Genomic DNA, 21,732 nt, shown 5'->3' on the forward strand with positions numbered 1-21,732 from the left:
AAGAGTTTAATTAAACTCTCTCTAACATAATAAGCTTGGTTCAATTTAAGAGCAACATGTGCCATGTTTTCCCTGCACATGGAGCGTCCCAGGGTCCTGCAGCTCAAGTGGAAAGAACAATGAAAAGGAGAAGGCTTTCTCTTCACATCTGGCTCCTTGAAATGGGGTAAGAGGCTTTCTGGAGGCTTTTGCTGACTGGGACAGTTAGTGTTTACAGATGTGAGTGGCTTTCAGTCATTGAATGCAAATTGCGTTTGCTTTGTTGCACACACCCTGGGAAAACCAAGAGGAAGAAGAGGAATAATGTTCCTTTATCCGCCCACCCACATTGAGATTCAGGGCACAGTCTTTTCAGGTTTATTGGGTCCCTAAGCAACCTTTGAAGAGAGCTGTCCATCTGTCCGGCTGTCCCTCCTGCAGCAGACATGGATTCATTTGGCTTTGCTTTGCAAGTCTCTGGTTCCATCTTGGGTCCATTGACTGAATTTTTAGGTAAACATTTCTTGCCTGCAGACCTGAGTGGTTCCCCAGCTCTGGGGCTAATTCTGCCTCCCTCTTAAACTTTGATCTGTATTCTGAAGGCAAGCTCGTCAGAAAAAAAAAAAAAAAGTGAAAGAGGGCTAGCTTTTAATGTGAAGGCTAAAAGCCAGAAAAATAAGCTAAAGCAGGAGGTGGGAGAGAGCAGTTTCTTGCTGGAATAGAGAACCTCAGCACCAAATATCAGAACAATGTGAGAGCTGAAAGAACATTTCTGTGGTGAGAGAAGCTATAAGCCAGGTTTCTCTTGCCCCAAAGATTGGCCAGTGGTGAGTGCTCTGCTAAAAAGCAATGTATACCATATATAGTCTGAACCATCGTGGACTTGGAAGTCAGATCCCACTTGGAGTCTTGTATCAGACACTCACTCATGGAGCCTTATGAAAATTGCTTAACCTCTCTGTGCCTCAGTGTGCTCGTTTGTAAAGCAGAGATAATCAAAGCACCTACCTAATGAAACTATTTTGAAAATGGGCCAGGGCTCAAGTCTAAGTTCCCCTATTCACTGGCTGTAGGACCTTGGAAAAGACACGAGCTGACCTTTTGAGCTCTGATTTTATGTACTAAAACCAAAATCTACATCACTGGATTATCATAGGGGTGGATGAGTTAATATTCTTACAACCCTTAAAACAGCCTTGGTATATAGTGGAAGCTCACAAAGTGTTAGTCATTATGAGTTTTAAATGAGATAACTCCCAAGTGGTTTGGGGGGGGGGTTGTTGTTGTTTTGGTTTGGTTTCTGTGGTGTTTTGCTTTGGTTTGGTTTTTTGCTTAGTACCAGATACACTGCATGTTCTGTCTTGACTGTGGCTATAAGGTGCTTATTTCTAACCTTGTCATTATTCCCACCCACATTCTCAACCTTTAAATAAGGATTTAGCTCTGATCTCATGTTGAAATCTTGGGCAAACCCTCTCATCTGATTGGCTTCCATCACCTGGTGAGAATTTCCTGAAGTTTCCACCTGGCTCCTAAATTTCCTCCATGTCCCAGTGGAAACAGGGCTGAGTTCCAGATACATTTTATCATCCCTAACCTTACAAATAACCAAATATGATGAAGGTGAATAGCTCCAAATTTAAAATGCAAAGATACTATACAAAAGATCTCATACTGTGGATAGCCCAACCAGCAGTGAGGAAATAGTTTGTATTTTTGACACTTTTCCCCACTCAGAAAAGAATTTAATAACAAATACAACATACATTTCACAACCAACCAGGCAAACACATGGAACTAGTCAGCTAATCTTGATTAGAAGTTAGTATTTACTGATTGTATTTTTGTAAATAAGCTAAGAGAAGTAAACAGAGTTTGAGATTTATGTGTTCTGTGATTTCTGTTGGCCAAGATTGGTTTTACTTGGTTTCCCTCCCCTCTCCCCACCACCCCCTATAAACACACATAAAAAATTCTTAGCGGGGATTTGCCTCAGGGTAAACAGGGACCTGAGCAGCACCCAACTAGTGAAGAAGCAAAGCTGGGATAAGGAAACCACTTAGCTGTTGAGCTCAAAGCCTTCTCGGGTCTGTACCATTCCCTGTAATGACATCAAGGAAATGTCACATAGGACAGAATCTAGACCCTCTCTAAAATCTACCTTAGTTAAGTGCATCTCACTTCCTTTAATCCATAAGATGTGGGAAAATCTCTCATATCCTCCTCAACCTTGGGGCAGGCAATTATAATAACATCTTCATGGTACTATGTATATTAGAGATAACATCGGACAAACTTCCTATATGATCCTTTTCCTTACCTTGTACCTCCTGTGTCCTCTTTGCTTTTTTCCCACCTTCTACAATGGTTTTATGCTAGACCCCTGGAGAAAAGTGTTGGGGTTGGTTGGGACCGTCACCGTATCCCCAGCTCCAACACAGTGTCTGATCTAGAGTCAGTGCTCAATACATGTTATTCAATGGACTTGCTGCAAAAATCTTCTCCATTAAAAAAAATATATTTACTCTACTTAAGACAGTCATAGGAAGGGAGAATGTATATGTTCTAAAACTCTTCATAAGGTTATTCAGAATCATATACACAGAACTCTACCGAAGCTAACAGCATTTACATGCTTAAAGTTTTCCAAACAATGAGTTGAAAATATACCCTGAAGAATTGTTTATGCCAAATAAGGCTGAGTATTCATGGTCATGACTGAAATTGCTGCATGTTTTCTGCCAGCCACTGCATTCCTGCCAAACATCCTCCCAATTTGCAAGGATTCTTGGGTTTCACGTTGGAAATAAAGCAGTAAAATGCCTCTTCAACCCAACTGACATGGGTCTTACTCTTCATTAGTGTTTGCTTAGGCTGCCCTGAGTAGAGCAACATCCTAACTCTTTGAAATGCTTATTTAGGTTGACAAAGTGACATGGATTTTCAACCGAAGAGCATGGAAACAAGTTAACAGAATTGTGATGTCAATTTGGGTTGTGAACACACAACATTTGGCATGTGGCTCTTGCTGCTTCCATGCCAGAGGCACCAACTGAGAGGTGGTCAGTCAGAGATTTCCATCAGCCAAAGCAAGAAATCAGTTCCCCATCCCGGTAGCCCAAGCAATGCCAAAGCTTGCAGGTGGTAGGGGGAGGGGGGCAGGGAAGAAAAAGCAAAAAACTGGCAGACCAAAGTCTTGGATTTGCTAATCGCAGCTACTCGGGGGTGTATGCTTGAAGAATCACTCACAGCAAAGAGCACTTCGGCAAAAGTGCTCCTGGAAAGTGAGCCTGCTGAAGATCCTGTTTTCAGAGTCAGTGCAGGCCCCCAGCATTCCGGTGTCAGTGATTTTCCTTGTTTGGAAGAATTTTGCAGGAGTTAAGCAACCAGTCATTGTCCCAATTCTAACAAGTCCATCACATCTAACAGTAAAGAGTGTGGTCTCTGGAACCAGACTAAATCCTGCCTCCACCTGTCCATGAGTTGTTAGGCACGCCCCTTCATTAACCTCTCTGTGCTTCAGTTTTCTTATCCGTAAAGTGGGAATGATAACAATACTAACTTCACAGGACTCTTGTGAAGATGAAATGGATTAATGTATGTAAAGAGCTTAGAAGAGCCTGGCATATATTAAGTGTTATATAATTGTTAGCTACTATTATAATTCCTTTTGTGTGATCCACTTCTTGCCTTGAACTCCAGTGCTCTTAATTAGATCTCAATCTTTAGGCTTTCATGGATTCCATAGATATTTAGGAACCACCTACCATCTGGCTGACCTTGCCTTTAAGGTTGCCTTGTTCCCCAGTGAGACCCATGTAGGAGTCCTCTTTGCCCCACCAGGGATGAGATCCTTCCCTTGCTCCTGAAATTGTCCCTCTTACAGTGGCCAGACCTGACTGATGCCCAGTGTCCCTGGTCTCTTCTAATATCGGGAGCTCCCCAGCCTGCCTGCTCATCCCCACCACCAGTCTCTCTGTCTCATCTCTAAGCTCACTGCCTGGTCCGGTCTTGATTCTGGTAGCACCCTTGAAATTTGTTCAAGCAGTGTATAAATTGTTCAACCCTTTATTTCCCTCCAAGGAAGAACTAGGAAGCCAGACCTTATCAAGTCAAAGGAATTCCTGCTACCCCTTACTGCAGTAATTTAATCTCTAAGAAGTTAAAAAACAAAAAAACAAAAACAACAACAACAAAAACCTAAGGAAATAGCCCTCTAATCATAAAGGGTCCCTCTTCATCAAGAGAAAAATAGACTTTTCCTGCTTAAAATTGCACAAGCAGAACTCTTCCATTTCACCAGAGCTCCAGGGAATAATAGGCCACCAGCTGCCACCTTGGGCTGCAGGTTTCAGGAACTTGGAAAGGGAATTTTCCATCCTGATTATTGCCTTTGCAGTGTTCTCAGCTGCCAGCACATGGTGGTGGGCGTGGGTATGAGCCAACTTTTGTGTTCTAAATAATGAGGCTGAGATGCTGTCCTCCTTTGCTACAGAGCCCTGGACACCCAGCAAGCAGCCAACCCTGGACACCCATCTATCAACCAACTTTCCTACATACACCTACTATGTGCAGGTCTTTAAAAAATAAGTCACCTCTTTATGTATTTCTAAAAGCATTGGAAGAGGGGCGCCTGGGTGGCGCAGTCATTAAGCGTCTGCCTTCGGCTCAGGGCGTGATCCCAGCATTCTGGGATCGACCCCCACATCAGGATCCTCTGCTAGGAGCCTGCTTCTTCCTCTCCCACTCCCCCTGCTTGTGTTCCCTCTCTCGCTAGCTGTCTCTGTCTGTCAAATAAATAAATAAAATCTTTAAAAAAATAATAAAAAATAAATAAAAGCATTGAAAGGAAAGCTAATACTCAAGGCAAAACTAAGAAAGTTCTGATATTACCAAAGCAGAAGACTTGACCGAGATCACATGCCACAGGAGGGGGAGATCCAGGATTTCATTACATGAGCCTGGGTTAAAAGGCTAGTTCATCAACAGCATAAAATTTACTGAGATCTGACCAGCCTAATCTCTGGCCCCTCTGTAATTTGTTTTTTTGGCTCCACATCCATCTTATCTTCTCAGACACTGCTTACTGTGACCCCTGGGTCTTTGCATTGGCCGTTTTGTCTGTTTGCAACATTCTGTCCAAACCCCACCCCTTTCTTTTGTTCTCAGCTTAGACCCCACTGCCTTGGAAAGACTTCCAATTCCCCAGGCTGGATTAGCAGCCCCTCTCTTTTCTGCTCCAGCCTTGTGGTTATCCTATCGTGACCCCTTCCATGCGGTGTTGCAATTGCCTGTTCACATGTTTGATTTCCCCTATGTCCTAAGACAGGGCAGGGCCCTTATCTGGTTTGGCTCAGAATCCCCAGGACCCAGGATTTAGAGCATAACACATGACCAGTGAGTATTTATTGAATTAAGAGGAACCAAGTTCTTTCTCTACTAAGCTGCCTCCCTGACAGGTCAAATCCCAAAATAAAGATACCAGCTTTGCAATTCCTGGCTAATGGCTGGCTCCATACAGGCTGAGCTCCTGCCCAGAGCACCTGACCTCTGATCCTTAAAACGTTCTGAGGCAAGCTTTGAACGCCCACCTCTACCTCTTATGAGCTCACAGCTTGTCCTTGTCATTTCCCTGTCACCATTCCCACTACATGAGAATTAAATTTTTCTTTCAAATACAATGCAGCCCAAGCCTAGGGTAGAGCAGAGTGAGCCTTAAGAGACAAGGAAAGAAAGCTAACAGTGCTTCTACCTTCACGTTTTCCTTTTTAAAAGAGAACTTTGAATAGAAGCATACATACCTACATACAAAAAGGTGGGTACATCCTAAGCGTACAGCTCAGTTTTCCATTCATTTGAACACATGCATGTTAGCAACTCCAGAAGCCTCCTTTTGTCCCTCCCAGCGAGTGCTCCCCCACCAAGGGCAGCCACCATCTTGACTTCTACCATAGATTAAGTTTGCCTGTTTTTAAACTTTTTATAGTGGAATTTTATAGGATGGGCTCTTTTGTGTTTGGCTCCTTTTGTTCAGCTTTATAGTTTGTGAAATTCATCCATGTGACTGTGCATAATTTTGGTTTGTTCTTTCTCATAACTGTATAATATTTCACTGCGTGAATATACTACATCTAATTCTTTCATCCTATAACGGATGGACATTTGGATAGTTTCCAACAAGGGGTTATTATGAATAGTGCTATATAAACATTCATGTGCTTGTCTTCTGGTAAATATATGTACGCATTTCTGTTCTTTATATACTAGGAGTGGAATTGCTGGGTCATAACATATGCAGCCCAGCGTTAGTAGAGATTGCTAAACAGTTTTCCACAGCTAGAGAAATCTGATAATCTACATCCTTGCCAATACTTGACATTGTTGGTCTTTCATGTTAGCTACCTGGTATATGTGTAGGGATATCACATTGTGATTTTAATTTGAATTTCTTTGGTTTTGACTACTATGTTGTTATTGGTCATTTAGATAAATCTGAAGTGCCTGTTCAGTCTCTTGACCATTTTTTCTATGAGGTTGTCTGCCTTTTCCTTGTAGCAGTTCTTTTTATATTCTAGATATGAGTCCTTAGTCAATTACATGTAGTCCAGATATCTTCTATTCTATGGTTTGCCTTTTCACTCTTCTGATGAACAGAAGGTTTTAATTTTAACATAATCCAAATTATCTTTTTTCTTCGTGGTTAGCCCTTTTTGTATCTCACTTAAGAAATCTTTGCTTCCCCCACAGTTGTAAAGACTTTGTTCTATATTCTCTTCTAAAAGTTTTATTGCTTCTACCCTCCATATCTAGGTGCTGAATTGATCTGTAATTGAAATTGTGTATGGTGTGAGATAGGGGTCAAGATATCTTTTTTTTTTTTTTTTGCACTAGAATCATTTATCGGGATGCCCATCCTTTCCCTGCTACATTAGTGTCACCTTTGTCATGTATGAGGTGACTATATATATGTGGGTCTATTTCTGGACTCTGTATTCTGTCATAGACAGAATAGACTATTTGTCGATTTGTCTATCCTTCATATCTGGGAATGTTCTCTATTCTTCTTCAAGATTATTTTGACTATTCTTAGTCCTTTACATTTCTGCATAAATTTTAAAATCATGACTCAGTTTTCATTTAAAAAAACCCACTAGTATTTTTATGAGATTATGTTGAATTTATGAACAAATTAAGGGAGATTTGACAACTTCACATTATTGACTCTTCTAATCAACAAATATATTCTATCATTCCATTTATTTAGGTTTACTCTCAGTTTACTCAGTAATGTTTTATGGATTTTGATGGAGAAGAGGTCTTATTCGTTTTTCACTGGATTTATTCTTAGATACTATGTATTTTATACTATAGCAAGTAATAGCTTTTTAAAATTTGGGGGGTTTTTGTTACTAGTATATAGAAATGACATTGATTCTTGCATATTGACTTAGTATTCAGAGACCTTGCTAAATATACTTATTAATTCTATTGTTTATATATAAATTATTTTGGGTTTTGTTTTTAAAGATTTTATTTATTTATTTGAGAGAGAGCAAGAGAGAGCAAACACAAGCAGGGTGAGTGGCAGAAGGAGAAGCAGGCTCCCTGCTAAGCAGCCCAATGTGGGGCTCAATCCCGGGACTCTGGGATCATGACCTGCACCAAAGGCAGACGCTTAACCGACTGAGCCACCCAAGCGCCCCTACATATAAATTATTTTGGAATTTTTACATACACCATTGTATCTTCTACTGAGAATTCCCTTCCAGTCCTTACACCTTCTGTTTCTCTTTATTGCCTTATTTCACTGGCTAAAAGCTGATAATAGTGGGCATTCTTGCCTTGTTCCCAATCTTGTGGGGAAAGCTTTTACCATCTCATTTTAAGTATGATTTTTGCTATGGCTTTTTTGTAGATCTTTTTTATCCGGTAAGGAGAGTTCCATTCTATTCTTAATTTGCTGAGTATTTTTTAAATCATGAATGGGTATTGAATGCAATCAAATACTTGTTCTGTATCTATGAAGATATACGTATAATTTTTCTTTTTTTCTGTCAATGTGATGAATTGTATTGATTGAATTTTGATTATTAAACCACAGTTTTATTCTTGGAATAAACTCTACATGGTTGTGATATGGTTTAACTGGATATAGGGTTTGTTAATATTTTGTTTGAGATTTCTGCATTTATGGTCGCGAAAGAGATTGGAGTTCTGTCTTCACTTTTCCCTTCAAGTTTGAGGTGGAATTTTTTACCCCAGCCTGACTCCCCTTTTATCCTATATATAGACTTGTTTCAGTAGGCTTTGCTTCTATTATTAGCTTAACAAACTTTCCCCTAGGACCTCTATCTTCTCTCACTGGCAGTGCAAAAACCTCCCCAAAGACAAAGCAATCACAAGCCAAATGCCAGTTCAACCACTCACTGACAATGTGTCCATTGACAAGTCACAGATCTTCTCGGAGCCTGTTTCTTCATCAATGAAATTGGATTAAAAAGTAGATTGGATAATAACATACAAAAGCACCTGGTTCAAGTATATGCTCAGTAATTCCTATTTCTCGCTACTCTTCTATCTACTACGTAAAAACTTTCAAACACAGAAGAGCATCGGCTTACTTATTTATGGAGTTTAGCCAACAGTTAAGATTCAAACCTGCAGATGAACTAATGGGGATGGGAGAAGTCCATTCTTTTTGTTGAACTCTAAAACACAAAGCAGTTATTTACTGCTCCTGCTAAGTTTTTAAATACGACCTCCTAGATTTTTTTAATTAGATAAACACTGCTAGAATTTATCATCCAAAGTACTACAGCTCCTTCCCTGAGGCTTCAAACTCAGGTATTAATGGTGTATTAAACATTTGGAAGTTGTCCAGAAATATAGCCTCTCTCCCATATATAACAATATTTATGTAGAAAAGTCAGCTTGGAAGGACACTTTTAAATAAAGTTCCTCTTTCTAAAAATATAACTGCAGTGCTATTTGTCAGTACACAATAAACCTATAACCAGCCTCTAGAGTAGCAACAGGGATGGGAGTTTGGTGGTGCTCTGAGATCATGTTTTTTTTGTCTCTGAGATGAGAACAAAATAACTGGCTAGGTTTTAGAGATATCCAAATAAATCAGGAGTCAGAAGTTCAGAAAAATTGGGCTGGGAATACTGAGTTCAAAGAAGGCAGAAATTTATGAACATCAAGAGCCAATGCTTCCATTGTTGTCTGGGGCATTGGACAGATACTACCCTACTTTTTCCCTGGCATCCCCACCCCAAGAGCTGATTCTGGTGACAGCCATGTATGACATCAGAATGACCTCCTAACTAAATCTGGACTTGACTTAGGCTTTCTACTCCATTGGCGTAGAAGGGACGTGGCCTTAAGTTTGACAGACCTGATGAGAATTTCAGCTCTGCCACTTACTTGCAGCTCAGTTACCTCATCCATAACATGGGGATGGTAACTGACCCATCTAACAGGACCATTGTGAGAATGGAAGGATGCTACCCAATGCCTATGAAGTGCCTGTTACAGGAAATGTGCTCAGTAAATGTTAGTGATTGTAATAATGATGATATCTATAGTGATAACAATCGCAAGAATTATGATGACAATAACAACAGAATCAACACCCATAGTTTTGGGTGGAGGGGTGCTGAAGGATCATTTGTATTCTCTAAGACTACTCTGCTTTCAGAAACAGGAAGAGTAGCCCCAGCTGGCTCTTGCCTAATCTTCCAACTATTATTTTATGAATCTCTGGGGCCATACACATGATCTTGGTTGAATGATCCATGTCCCCAAAAGCAGAGCCTAAGGAAAGGACTTTGGTGCAGGTAGTTTATGTAGAAGGTGAGCCAGGAAGCAGGAGTGAAGGGACTGGGGCAGAATGACAAGGGAAAAGGAAGAATCAACTTAAGAGTGTATTTTGAGGTCATTGGCATCAGTAGACCTCTGAAAAGTGTACAGAATGCTTTCTGGAATTGTCCAGCAGCACCCACCCCTCCATAGGCTAAGATTGTCTCCAGGAACACTCACTTCCCTGCACTCCAGGCGCTTGCTTGCTAGCCAAGTGGGCTTTCAAAGCTTCAGAGAAGGCCTTGAGGCAGTAAATGGAAAGAAGCACAGTACACTTAAGGTGAACACTCACTGATGGCATGAGTGTGTTCTCACACCTGCCACTGCTTCCCTATAAGCCTCCAGAAAACAGACCTGACTCCAGAAAATAGAACCTGAATGCTAACTAGAAGCTTGTGTCAGAGGCTCTGCTGCTTGCTTCTGGGAACTTCTGTCTGTTCACCTGACTCATTCTGCTGCTATTTTCCCACCACTTGCTCCACTCATCCAGTAGGCTTCTATACCCCCCCCAAAGCTGACTGCCACTGGGACCACCACTACAGCTAACCATACTACTTAGAAAATCCAGCTATCCTCTAAGACCTTGCTTTACCCTCATGAACAGACTCTGTGTATGCTCCACTTGGATCCCAATCTCTACCTTCCCTGGAGAAATGGAATATCAATATTAAAAGTAACCATTTATTGAATGTTTATTATGTACCAGGAACTGTACTATTGTTATATGGATTTCCTTCCGTGACACCCATTAAAAACCCTAGAAGGTAGGTACTATTGTTGTTACCATTTCACAGAAAAGAAAACTGAGTTTTAAAAAACTTAGGTTGCTTGTTCAAGGTCACACAGCTAGTAAATGTTAGAAACAGGAATGTAAGAATGACCTTAAACCAGTAGTCAATCTCCTTTTTCTTTTAAGATATTTGAAGTAAGGATAAACGGATACATATAACAGCATGCATGAATCTCAAATGTATTATGCTGAGTTAAAGAAGCCAGACTCAAAGGGCTACCTACTGTATGAGTTATTTATACTATATTCTAGGAAAGGCAAAACTATAGGGACCAAAAACAGACCAGAGGTTGCCAAGGGCCAGGGATGGAGGAATGGGGTTGACTGCAAAGAGGCACAAAGCAATCTTTTTTAGGTAGTAGAACTATTTTATACCCCGGTTGTGACTGGTTACGTGATTGCATGCACTTGTCAAAACTCACTAAATGATATATTTGAAAAGATGACTTTTATTGAATTTAAAATATGTTTTTATTTTTTAAAAGGGAAATAAAGCAGACAGTAATTTTCTCTTGATTGGCCCTGCAATTGTCCAACTGTGGGAATAGAGGTGAGCAAAAGTCAAAGTTTCAAAGACTGGGTGGCAAAAATGAGCTCAGGTGGGAGCCCAGTATCAGGTTGCAAGGATCTGAGAAAAGAATTCAAGGAGAGGAAGTAGAAACAGTGAGCTTAACTTTCTCAAAAAGCCTAGAGAGGTAGGAAAGACAAAAAATAGTCTGTGGGAAGAGAGCATTGACGGGAAAAACTTTTTCATTCAGCATGAGGAAATTTGAACCTCTTTACTTCAAGGGAGAAGCTCCTTAGTGAAAAAGAGATGAAAGGTGGAGCGTACACACGCATTTGCCGTCTCTAGCACTCTTCTCCTCTATGGAGATCTGAGTTTACATCTGTTTTCACTTCCCTTCACCCAGAAGTCCTTTAATATTTCATATACAGCAGGTATGCTGGTAATAAAGTCACTCAGCTTGCCTTTCTCAAAAAACTGTTTTAGTTGACCCTCATTTTTGAAGGATATTTTTACAGGATATAGAATTCAAGGTGGACAGTTTTTTATTTCTTTTAGAACTTTAGCGATGTCATTTCATTGTCTTCTGATTTATCTTGTTTTTGAAGCCGGCAGTCATTCTTATTTTTGTTTTTCTGATTGTAATGTGTCTTTTGGGCTCTGGCTGCTTCTAAGACTTTTTCCTCCTTCTTTAATCATCATTAATTGATTTTGATGTGCATAGATACAATTTTTTTTGTTTTTATTCTGTCTGCAGTTTATTGGGCTTCTTAGAGCCATAGATTGATATTTTTCATCAAGTTTTGGGCAATTTCAGGTGTTATTTCTTTAAATATCTTTATAACTCAATCTCTCTATCCTCTCCTTCCAGGATTCCATAACACTTATGTTAAACAACTTACTGTTGTTCCAAAGGTCACTGAGACTCCCATTCACTTTTTTTTATCCTTTTTCTCTGTGCTTCATTTCAAATTTCCATTACCCTTTCAGTTTATAGACCTTTTTCTTTGCCATATGCTAATACAGACATTATATTTTTGAGTTCTAGATTTTCCATTGGGTTTTTAAAAACAGCTTCTTTCTTGGGACACCTGGGTGGCTCAGTGGGTTAAGAGTCCAACTCTTGATTTCAGCTCAGGTCATGATTTCAGGGTCATGAGATTAAGCCCCACATCTGACTCCACACTGGGCATGGAGCCTGCTTAAAATTCTCTCTCTCTCTCTCTCCCTCTTCCCCTCCCCTAACTCGTGCATGCACTCTTTATCTCTCTCTCTCAAAAAAATATATTTTCTTTCTCTGTTGAGAGTCCTCATCTGTTCACCCCATTATGTCCATCTCTTCCTCTTCCTCTAAGTCCTTGAACTTGATACTAGTGTTTTAAGGTTGTTATATAGTAATCCCAACCTACCCATCATTTCAGGAACTCTTTCTTTTGACTCTTTTTTTTCCCCATGTTATAGATCATATTTTCCTGCTTCTACACTTGTTAGTAATTTTTTATTGTATGATGGACATTGGTGAATAACTGAATTTATTATCTTCTTTTAAAGAGTATGGAGTTTTGATCTGGCAGATAATTTACTGGTATATCTGCTTGTTTTACTTTCAAGGCTTGTTTTCTAAGCTTTTTAAGGATAAGTCTAGACTAGCCCTTACTGTAGTGCTCAAGTTTTTTTCTCCTGAACTATGCCTTTTCCAGGGTCTCAGTTGAATGCTCAGGATGGTCAGCAAGGTCTCTCGAGCATGGGTGGTTGGAAGTCCTGCATCTTCAGCATTGTGTGGCTTCTGCAATCTCCATTTAGCTCTGAGCTCCCCCGTAGCTGTATTTCCCAAGCCTGTGGAGTTTTGTCATGGCACATGTGCAACTTGGTGTTCGGTCAAATACTTAGAGGGACTCCCATGCATGTTTCTGAAGTTCCTTCTCCCTGTAGCATCTTCCTCTCTGGTATTCTTACCAGCAGCCTCAAAGTCCTATCTTTACCTCCTCAGCTCAGTCAGATTGTCATGCTCTGTTGTGTTCCACCTTCCTGTACCACAAACCAGAAAATGTCCAGGACAAACATGGAGCTCACCTCTTTTGTTACCCTTCTCTCGGGGGTCATAGTAGTTTGCCTTCTATTTTCTACCTTCTGAAAATTGGTGCTTCATACATTTTACCCAATTTTATCATCACTTACGTCGAGAGGGCTAGTCCAGAGCCATTTAGTCCAACAGAGTGAGAAGCGAAAGTTGTGTGAGCATTTATAAATTTGGAGTTTTTCTGTAGACAAAACAATCATATTTTCTTCTTTACCTCACATTGCCTTCAAGATAAAATAAAAACTTTTTATTAAGACATTCATATCCTTTCTGATCTGACTGACTGACTGGCTTCATCATTGATCATTCCTTCTTTACAAATACTCTTTCTTTCTTTCTTCCTGGACCTACCTTATGGCTTTCTGTGTACTTCTGGCTCTCTCTTACGCTCTGCTTTTGCACATACTGGTTCTTCTACAAAAAATACCTTCCTCCTTCCCCCTAATTGCCTTGTTATCACCTGCTTATCCTTCAGAAGGTAGTTCAGCTGTCTTCTCTTCCAGGAAGCTCGCTCTAGTACAGTCTGGGTTGAATATCCCCCATTTGTGTTTTTATGTCACCCTGTGTTGTCTTTATGAAAACTGTATCATGTACACTCCCTTGTAATGACCTGTTGTGATCTGTCCTCCATATGCTTCACCCCACCTTCCAGACTGAATGTCTCAAGGACCAGGACCAAGTCTCATTCTGCTCAGTCTCCATGGCCTAGCCCAAATTTTGTCAAACTTTCTCTATAAAGGATCAGATAGCAAATATTTTAGGGTTTGCAGGCCAGGCAGTCTCTCTCATAACTACTTAACTCTGCCATTGTAGCAGGAAAGCAGCCATAAGTAATACGTAAATAACATGTGAGATATACAACCTTATTGGAAGAAAAAAAAACCAAGCAGTGGGCTCTGGCTTGTTGATTTCTAACCTAGCACATAGTATGCCTAGTAAACATTTATTTAGTGAATGAATTAATAGAATAGAATATTATTATCAGAAACCTCAGAGGAAATGCAAAAGAATACAATCAGTTCTGTAAGTGCAAGGGTTTCCCCTGGAATGGACAAGTCACACTTTTCTTAAGACCTGAAGTAAAGAAAAAAGGCTAGCTGAGTGAAGAAGGCAAAAAGATAGAAAGTTGAAGAATTTCTGGCCAAAATCTCAGATCTCCCCATGCAGGGTTTTTTCCAAGAGGCTGTCCTGGGATGGGATCCTGAAGACCTGAATAGCTTGGTCAGAGTGAGCTCATAAAGCAGCCAAGGGCAGGAAGAGCCAGAGGGCAAGTACAAGCTGTGTCCTGGGCAGCACCCAGGGGCAAACCCAGAGGAGCCAAGTTCTGTAGCCAAATCCAAAGCATCAAAACCCAGGCAGATCCTGGAAGTGAGCCTAGGGTGAGAACAGCAAAAGCAAGAGGGAAGTAAGATCCAAGACAACTTTTATGAATAGGGCTGGCAGGCCCATGGCATTTTTCTGCTGGTCCCTGGCCACATGGCCTCCTTGGTAAGTCTGTGGATGGGTTGACCTGGGTCTTCTCGGAAGAGCTAAGTGACAAGGTTATCCACTTAGACATGAAAGGAGGACAGGCAGCAGGACTTAGGGATTGGATACGCTTCAGTGCAGCGACCATAGTAGATCTGGAAGGACCTACCCAGCGCCAAAAACCAGGATTTGCTGAGATACAGTGGGTCAGGCTGAGGTTGGATAATGGGAGGTTGTAGCAATCTAAACACCAGGGTGACAGGATGTTCTCCAGTGAAGCGCTATGAATATTATGTCAAGGAAATACGTGGGTGACTTTCTGCGGGACTGAGATTGGATGGGGAATGCAGCCACTGGCAAAGGAGGCCAGCAAAGCTGGGCTGTCACTGAATACCTGCCATAGGCAGAACACTTCAGAGAATCCATCTACGTGCAGCACGCCTCCTTCCACACAACACAAAAAGCCAGACACGGTTCTTCTTTTCATCAGCAATGGCATTTTTGGCACCATTGTGAATTTAGGCATCACTGGTAACATAGCACCAGCAATGACAATAGAAAAGGTGTCAGAAGTGAGGTCACTGCACTTACATTCAGGACATCTCCCTGGATCATGCTTTTCAGACAAATGCACCTGGTTGCCCATCAGTATCTCAGATTCACACGTCTAATCATTTCTTCCTCCCAGCTTCCCACGTGCCTCTGTCGCATCTATGCCTCATAGAAACTATTGGGAATAAACTTCTAGACCCAGGTATGTATAGGCCACTAGAACACTGCTGGAACCAGAGAGAGGCATGCTAAACCAAAGAGCTTTGGCCTCACCTGAGAGCCAAAGAGGTTGGTGATAGTCTTGTTTCTCTCCCCCTGGGCCCAAGGCTGAAGCCCTAGTGTTTCACCAAGTACCTCAGCCATAGCCCCCCTGAACATCCCTTTAAGAAAGCCACAGCATGTACTTTGTCTCCTTCTCCCCAGGCCTCCCAATACCTGTGGCTTCTCCCTCTCCTTCCTCCCTTACTTCCTGGAGGATGCTGGGGCCCAGTGCTGCACTTCTCCATGTCCCAGCTAACTGAGTCTGCTGAGCCACCTCATTCTCAGGCCCCAGACCACTGAGTCCTCTTTAGAGGATTCCCTCCTGGTTTTTCTTTCAGCTTCAGGTCCTTGCATCTGACATTCTGTCATCTCTACCCACCAATTCTAAACCAAACTACCTGCTCAGATCTTTTTTGCTTCCCATGCCTTCCAGAAACTTGTCTGGATTTGCCCCATCCATCCTCTTCATATTTAATTTGACTGGCTAAGATTTATTAAGCCCACTTGGTGTTCAAGCCACTACTCATGACATCATGGACTTTAGCTTCAGAACACCACCAGGAGACTGGTCATGTCAAAATCCAGATGAAGAAACTGAGTTTGAGAGTAATTACTGACTTGTCCAGTCTAGAACTGAGCTTCAGAACTGAACCTAAAACACAAGATGGTCTGATTCAAACACCAGAGCTTTAACCACTTCCCCAAACTGCCTTCCGAAGTCTGTCCAATCTTCCCTCTTATTGGCTCATACCTCTGATCCTGTGTCTGCATTCCCTCTCCGCTGCCCTAAGTCAAACCCTACACAACTCACGCAGGGAGTGTTGATGGGTCTTCTCACCCTGGGCCTTCTCCCTTCCCACCACTGGGCATGGCCTGGAGGTGGTGTGGTGGAGACCATAGCTCTGGTCCCAGACAGACTTGACCTTGAATCCCAGTGTCCTCACTCATCGACTCTGTGATCTTGGGTTAACTCACTTAACCTCTCTGAGTCTGGGTTTCCTCATGTGAAAAATGGGAATTCTGATAACCTCTGTGTCAGAGGAGGTTCTTTATCTGAGTGTTTAATGCAATAATGTAGGTCAGTCCTTGGCACAGTGCCTGGCACTTACTAAAGGCTCAATGCATGTTAACTATTGTCATTATCATTCTTCCCAGAAGGAAACTTCCATCATATTTCCCCCTCTTATGGTGGGCATTCCGTACTCTCCTCAACCCAGTCCCAACTTTCTTTTTCATCTTTTCTTTTTGCCTTCCATCCCTCCAATCCACCAAACAGTCTCCTCTCCTTCTTGACCTCTCAGTGTGATGTAGGGAAGAGAGCATGTACTCTGGGGTCAGGTAGACCTGGGTTTGAACCCTAGTTTTGACCCTTGCTAGCTCCGTGAGCTTTGGCAGCCTCCTTAACATCTCTGGGTCTCAGTTTTCTTATCTATAAAATGAGAATGAGAGTGTAGTGAGGGTTACCCCTAGGAAAGCATTACACCTAACACCTAATAGGTGTTTAATCTATGTCATCACTGGAATTCCTGCTTGTCCTGTCCTGCCAGTCCTCCCATGGGAGCCCCCTTCCACTGGGAAAGTTTCCTTGCTCCTCCATCATATTTGGACTTCTCTTGTGGATTCCCATTATGCTTTCCATCCATAATAATATTGAGAACTTGGCGTTATACAGTTCTTTAAAGTTTCCTAGTTCTTTCCAAAACCAGCCCAAATAATTTGCACAACTCTGAGCAATAGTCCAACTAGTAATTACTATCCCTATTTTTTTAAATATCTTTTTTTTATTTTTTTAAAGATTTTATTTATTTATTTGACAGAGATAGAGACAGCCAGCGAGAGAGGGAACACAAGCAGGGGGAGTGGGAGAGGAAGAAACAGGCTCATAGTGGACGAGCCTGATGTGGGGCTCGATCCCATAACGCCGGGATCACGCCCTGAGCCAAAGGCAGACGCTTAACCACTGTGCCACCCAGGCGCCCCTACTATCCCTATTTTTAAAAGGTAAACTGAAGCTCTGATTCATGGTCATGCAGAGAGGTCTGGGGTCCAGTTCTTCTGCCTCTTGGTCGTCAGTGCTTCTCTCCCTGTACTGTTCTGCACCCGAGTGACTGCCACTCACCTGAAGTCATCGACCCTTCTAATGTTTCAGGTCATTCTCCATGGACTCCTGCCTTGTCCTCCCAGGCAGGATAGAATCTGGTCCCTCCCCCTAGCCTAGTGCCTGTCAGATACCTATTATGTGGTTGATGTCATTCAGTGGGTTGAAATTTGAATTAATGTGGTAATTTGCAAGACCAGTGTAGGAAATTAACAACTAAATTGATCAGAAAGTTGGACCGGTACAATGACATTTTATTCAAGTGTAAGAAACCACAAAGACAAATTCCACTCTTAAGGCACCTGCTTCTCTGCACTCATGACTTTGGACTTTGATTCTTGGGATTTGGGGACTTTGGAGTTAGCTGCTCCATTCCCTCTGCTCTGTGTTCTTGTTTCTCTAATATCCCTGCCCATGCTGGATTGTAAGTAATCTGCTAAGCCATCTGTTTCCCCGCCCCCAGACCGTGAGTCCCTCCAGGACAAGCACCTATCCAACTCCTGTCAGTGGCCAGGACCTGCCACTGTGCTTGGCAAACAGTAAATGGAAGCTGAATGAATAAATCAGGAAGACCCATCTGGGTCCATCCCCTCCTCTCCCTATGATTGTGCTCGTTCCTAGTCTCTTCTCTTATTCCACAGTACATAGATATCTTATCTCCCATACTGAATAAAAGGCAGGTTTCATGTTTTACTCATTTTTTAGCCTCCCTAACAACCAGGAAAGGAGGAAACTATAATTATTGAGTGTCTATTGTGTGCCAGTAGTGATTTCACATATATTATCTCATGTTTTAAAAATTGAATTTAATTCTTATAATAGGTCAGTAAGATAGGCATTATCATTCTTGAATTACAGAGGAGGGAGCTGAGACTCAGGAAAATAAAATCATTGGAATTTGACCAAGTTGACCTAGCTAGAAAGTGGCAACGCTACCATTTGAATCCCTGTCTGCCAGCCGTTAAGACCAGTGCCTTTCTTTGTTGGTGGTGGTGGTGTTTGTTTTTAATAGCATGCAGGTGAGCTGAGTGTGTTAGCCCAGTAGGTGTCAGGAACTCTGCTGAGCTGAGACTTGAATTTAATCACATTGAATCAAATCTGTGCAAGCCGCTCCCAAGTGCTTCGAGCACATATACTGCCTACCTTCCCTTTTGATTTGATGAAATCCTTTTGAAAACATGCACTGAGCACTCACAGTGCATCAGACACACTGCTGGGCACTGGGAACACAGAGCTGAAGACAGGTCTCCTCAGGGACAGTCTGGTGGGGAAACAGACCTGTAGCAGTGATCAGACATGTTATCTGTGCTGTGGGGAGACAGAAGACAAGACTATGTCAGTCTGGGGGGACCTTGGGGACTTCTGGGTAAATCATGAAGGAGGGATGAGAGTTGGCCAAGCCAGGCAGGAAGAGAGCCATGGGGAACAGCATATGCTAAGCCCCAGAGGTACAGAATTGCAGGTAGGATAGGTCTGGGAAAAGGGGACACTTCGGTGGAACAAGGCAGAGGAAGCAAGAGATGCTGAAGCTGGTCTCCCTGGGTTCACAGCATGAACCAAAGGTCACAAGTGGCTCCCAGCCATTGCCCCTACATAAGCAGTGCTCCTGGCTTAGATGACAGCTAGGACAGTCTCCTCACTCAGGAAGTGAGCTACAGAAAGAGCTGGCAGCATATCCGTCTGTCTTCTCTAGGGAACTGATGGATGAACACAATGTTTGCATTTCCCCGATGTGGAGGAAATAATGAGCAAGTGATTGGGCAGGCTGATGTAGTGATGTCATCTGCCTGGCTGGGGAGAGGGGGTTTGCCTGACCTCAGCAGGCTGGAGGGGGGCTTGGTGCCCGAGTTCTCAGTGTGCCCCTGCAGCAGAAGGCTCTGGGGTAGCAGAGAGCTGATGTAAATAGGATCAGGCCCCATTCAGAATGGTCTTCTTCCGTGGTGGGGTGGAGCAGAGAGTTCTGTCACCTCGGGCCATAGGGTGGTAAGCCACACGTGTCACTTGTGTCCACCCAGTTCCAGTTTTCCTCTTCACTGAGGAAAACGCCTGAAAATGTTCTTTAATTCAGGGCTTTATTAGTCAACCAAGAATGGCTGAGAGCTGAACTTATGATGAATTGTATGTTACTTAGCCAGTAATTAATACATACCTGTGTATTATATATACTATATATGTATATTGTGTGTATATATTATGTATATATATGTATCATATATGTATATATTTATGTATAATTATTGTATTATATGTGTGTGTATGTGTACATCAACACTCATCACATGCAGAAACAAACCAGTGCAGTGCTGATGTTGACTCTCTGACCCTCTCCTTCCTCCCCCTAGCACTTCGAAAACCCCTCAGTCAGTTTTGTCTTGGTCCTGTCCAGATCTTGTTCTGTTCTCCCTGGTGTCACCCACTGGTTCCCTCCTGCAGCCCGGATGGGCCCCCTCTCCCATGAGCCTCAGCAGACCACTGCAGACCAGTCCCTCCCACATATCCTGACTGCCCGCCCCGTCCTCTCACACGGCTAGCTCACCTGCCCCTCATCCCGGAAGGCACAGGAAAGCCAGCTCAAAGTCAACCATGCTCATTTCTGAGAATTGCCCAACCCTACTCCCTAGTCACTTCCTCTACCCTTAGCTCCATGCTCTCCCACTATAGCTCTACACCCCCATTTTGCTCCCTCTAATACATTCTTCACACTGCTGCCTGGATGACTAATCTAAAATTCAGATGCAATCATGCCATTCCCCTGCTCAGGACCCTTCAGTGGATCCAGACACTTTCAAATGACATCCGAACTCCTGAAGCATTGAGAGCAGAGCCACCCATGAGCAGGCTCCTTCCTACCTCCCTGGCATTGCTTTCTACCTCTCCCCTGACAGTTGGTGACACAGCAATGGTAAATTACTTATGGCTCCCCAAACACACAATGTTATTTAATGCTTCTGAGTCTGCCAGAAATAGCCTCTCCTCTCCATTCTGTCTTACAAATCTGATCCGCCTTTCAAAGCCTCGCAGTTGTCCCCTTCTCTGAAACTCTCCCAGACAGAAGTCATCATTCTGGGCTGCCTCTGTGTCTCGCTCCGGCATCTGTTGTCCTGTCTGCATAGTCCCAAGACCTTCTCTCTTCCAGGGATGGTCTTACTCATCTCTGAATAGCACAGGGCCCAACACAGAGTAGGTGCTTAGCCAGCGCTGGTTGAATGATTGTCAAATTACAGTTTCCTCCCAGCATTTAAGGGGCTCGTGTTTTCGCCACAGCTGCACTGATCCCTGCATCTTGATTGGCTTTCCCAGGTCGGGCCAATCACTGGTCTGCAATCATTGGTGGATCCCACTCCAAGAATTACGTGCTGTGGGAGTATGGAGGATATGCGAGTGAAGGTGTCAAACAAGTTGCAGAATTGGGCTCCCCCGTGAAAATGGAGGAAGAAATTCGGCAACAGGTAAGAAAAACAATCACAGAATGACCAAAAACCATGAACACAGTCTAAGCATCCCTTAGATTTCTTTTTTGGGGGCTTGAAGTTTATAGTATGCGATGTGCTGGAAGGTGGGTGCCCTAGGAAGCAAATCTATTTGCTGAGTTTGGGATGAGGGGGTTTCTGTCAAGTTCAGGACAGAGGCACACAGGTCCCTCTTGTTGTCTCAGATTTTCCCTGACCGGATTTGCATTTTCTCCAGTTTATGCTGACAGCCACTGCTGCGGCCGCATGGGTGGGGTGCCGTGTCTCTGGTCTCCTGAGACTCGATGTAGTGGCTTTCGGTTTTCTTGCTATGATCCTTGAGAGGGTCAGGAGAGTGACACCAGAGTTGCCCAAACCAAAATCACCATTTCAAAATCACCATGAAAATAAACTGTTTATTAGCACATGCTTTTTATAATCATGCCTTGAGGTGTTGGACAAATTCATCGGTTATTAGTCATAATAGTTATAGACTGAAGCATCTTCTATGCACCCCATACATACCGTGTTACGTGGGCCCAGGAGCTGTGTCATTATCTAGGTCCCCACTCGTCCCGTGGAGGGGTGAGGGAAAAATGGCCCGTCGTTCTTTCTGATTTGTTTGACTGACAGTGCGATATCATCCCTCATCCAAAGCACTAGGAAGAGGCCAAGGAGGGATCTGGGAAG

The 21,732-nt window shown here is 42.7% G+C and overlaps 1 protein-coding gene across 1 annotated transcript in view; it reads left to right on the plus strand.

Moving 5' to 3' along the window:
• Positions 1–21,732, plus strand: part of SPON1 (spondin 1) — a 254,714-nt gene that overhangs the window by 121,515 nt on the left and 111,467 nt on the right. The window contains exon 6 of the mRNA XM_040638841.1: positions 20,894–21,042. Coding sequence (XP_040494775.1) covers positions 20,894–21,042 — 149 coding nt within the window. The remainder of the gene's footprint in view (positions 1–20,893; positions 21,043–21,732) is intronic.

Source organism: Ursus maritimus, unplaced genomic scaffold, assembly GCF_017311325.1.
Source record: "Ursus maritimus isolate PB19 unplaced genomic scaffold, ASM1731132v1 scaffold_23, whole genome shotgun sequence".
Classification (NCBI taxonomy): domain Eukaryota; kingdom Metazoa; phylum Chordata; class Mammalia; order Carnivora; family Ursidae; genus Ursus; species Ursus maritimus.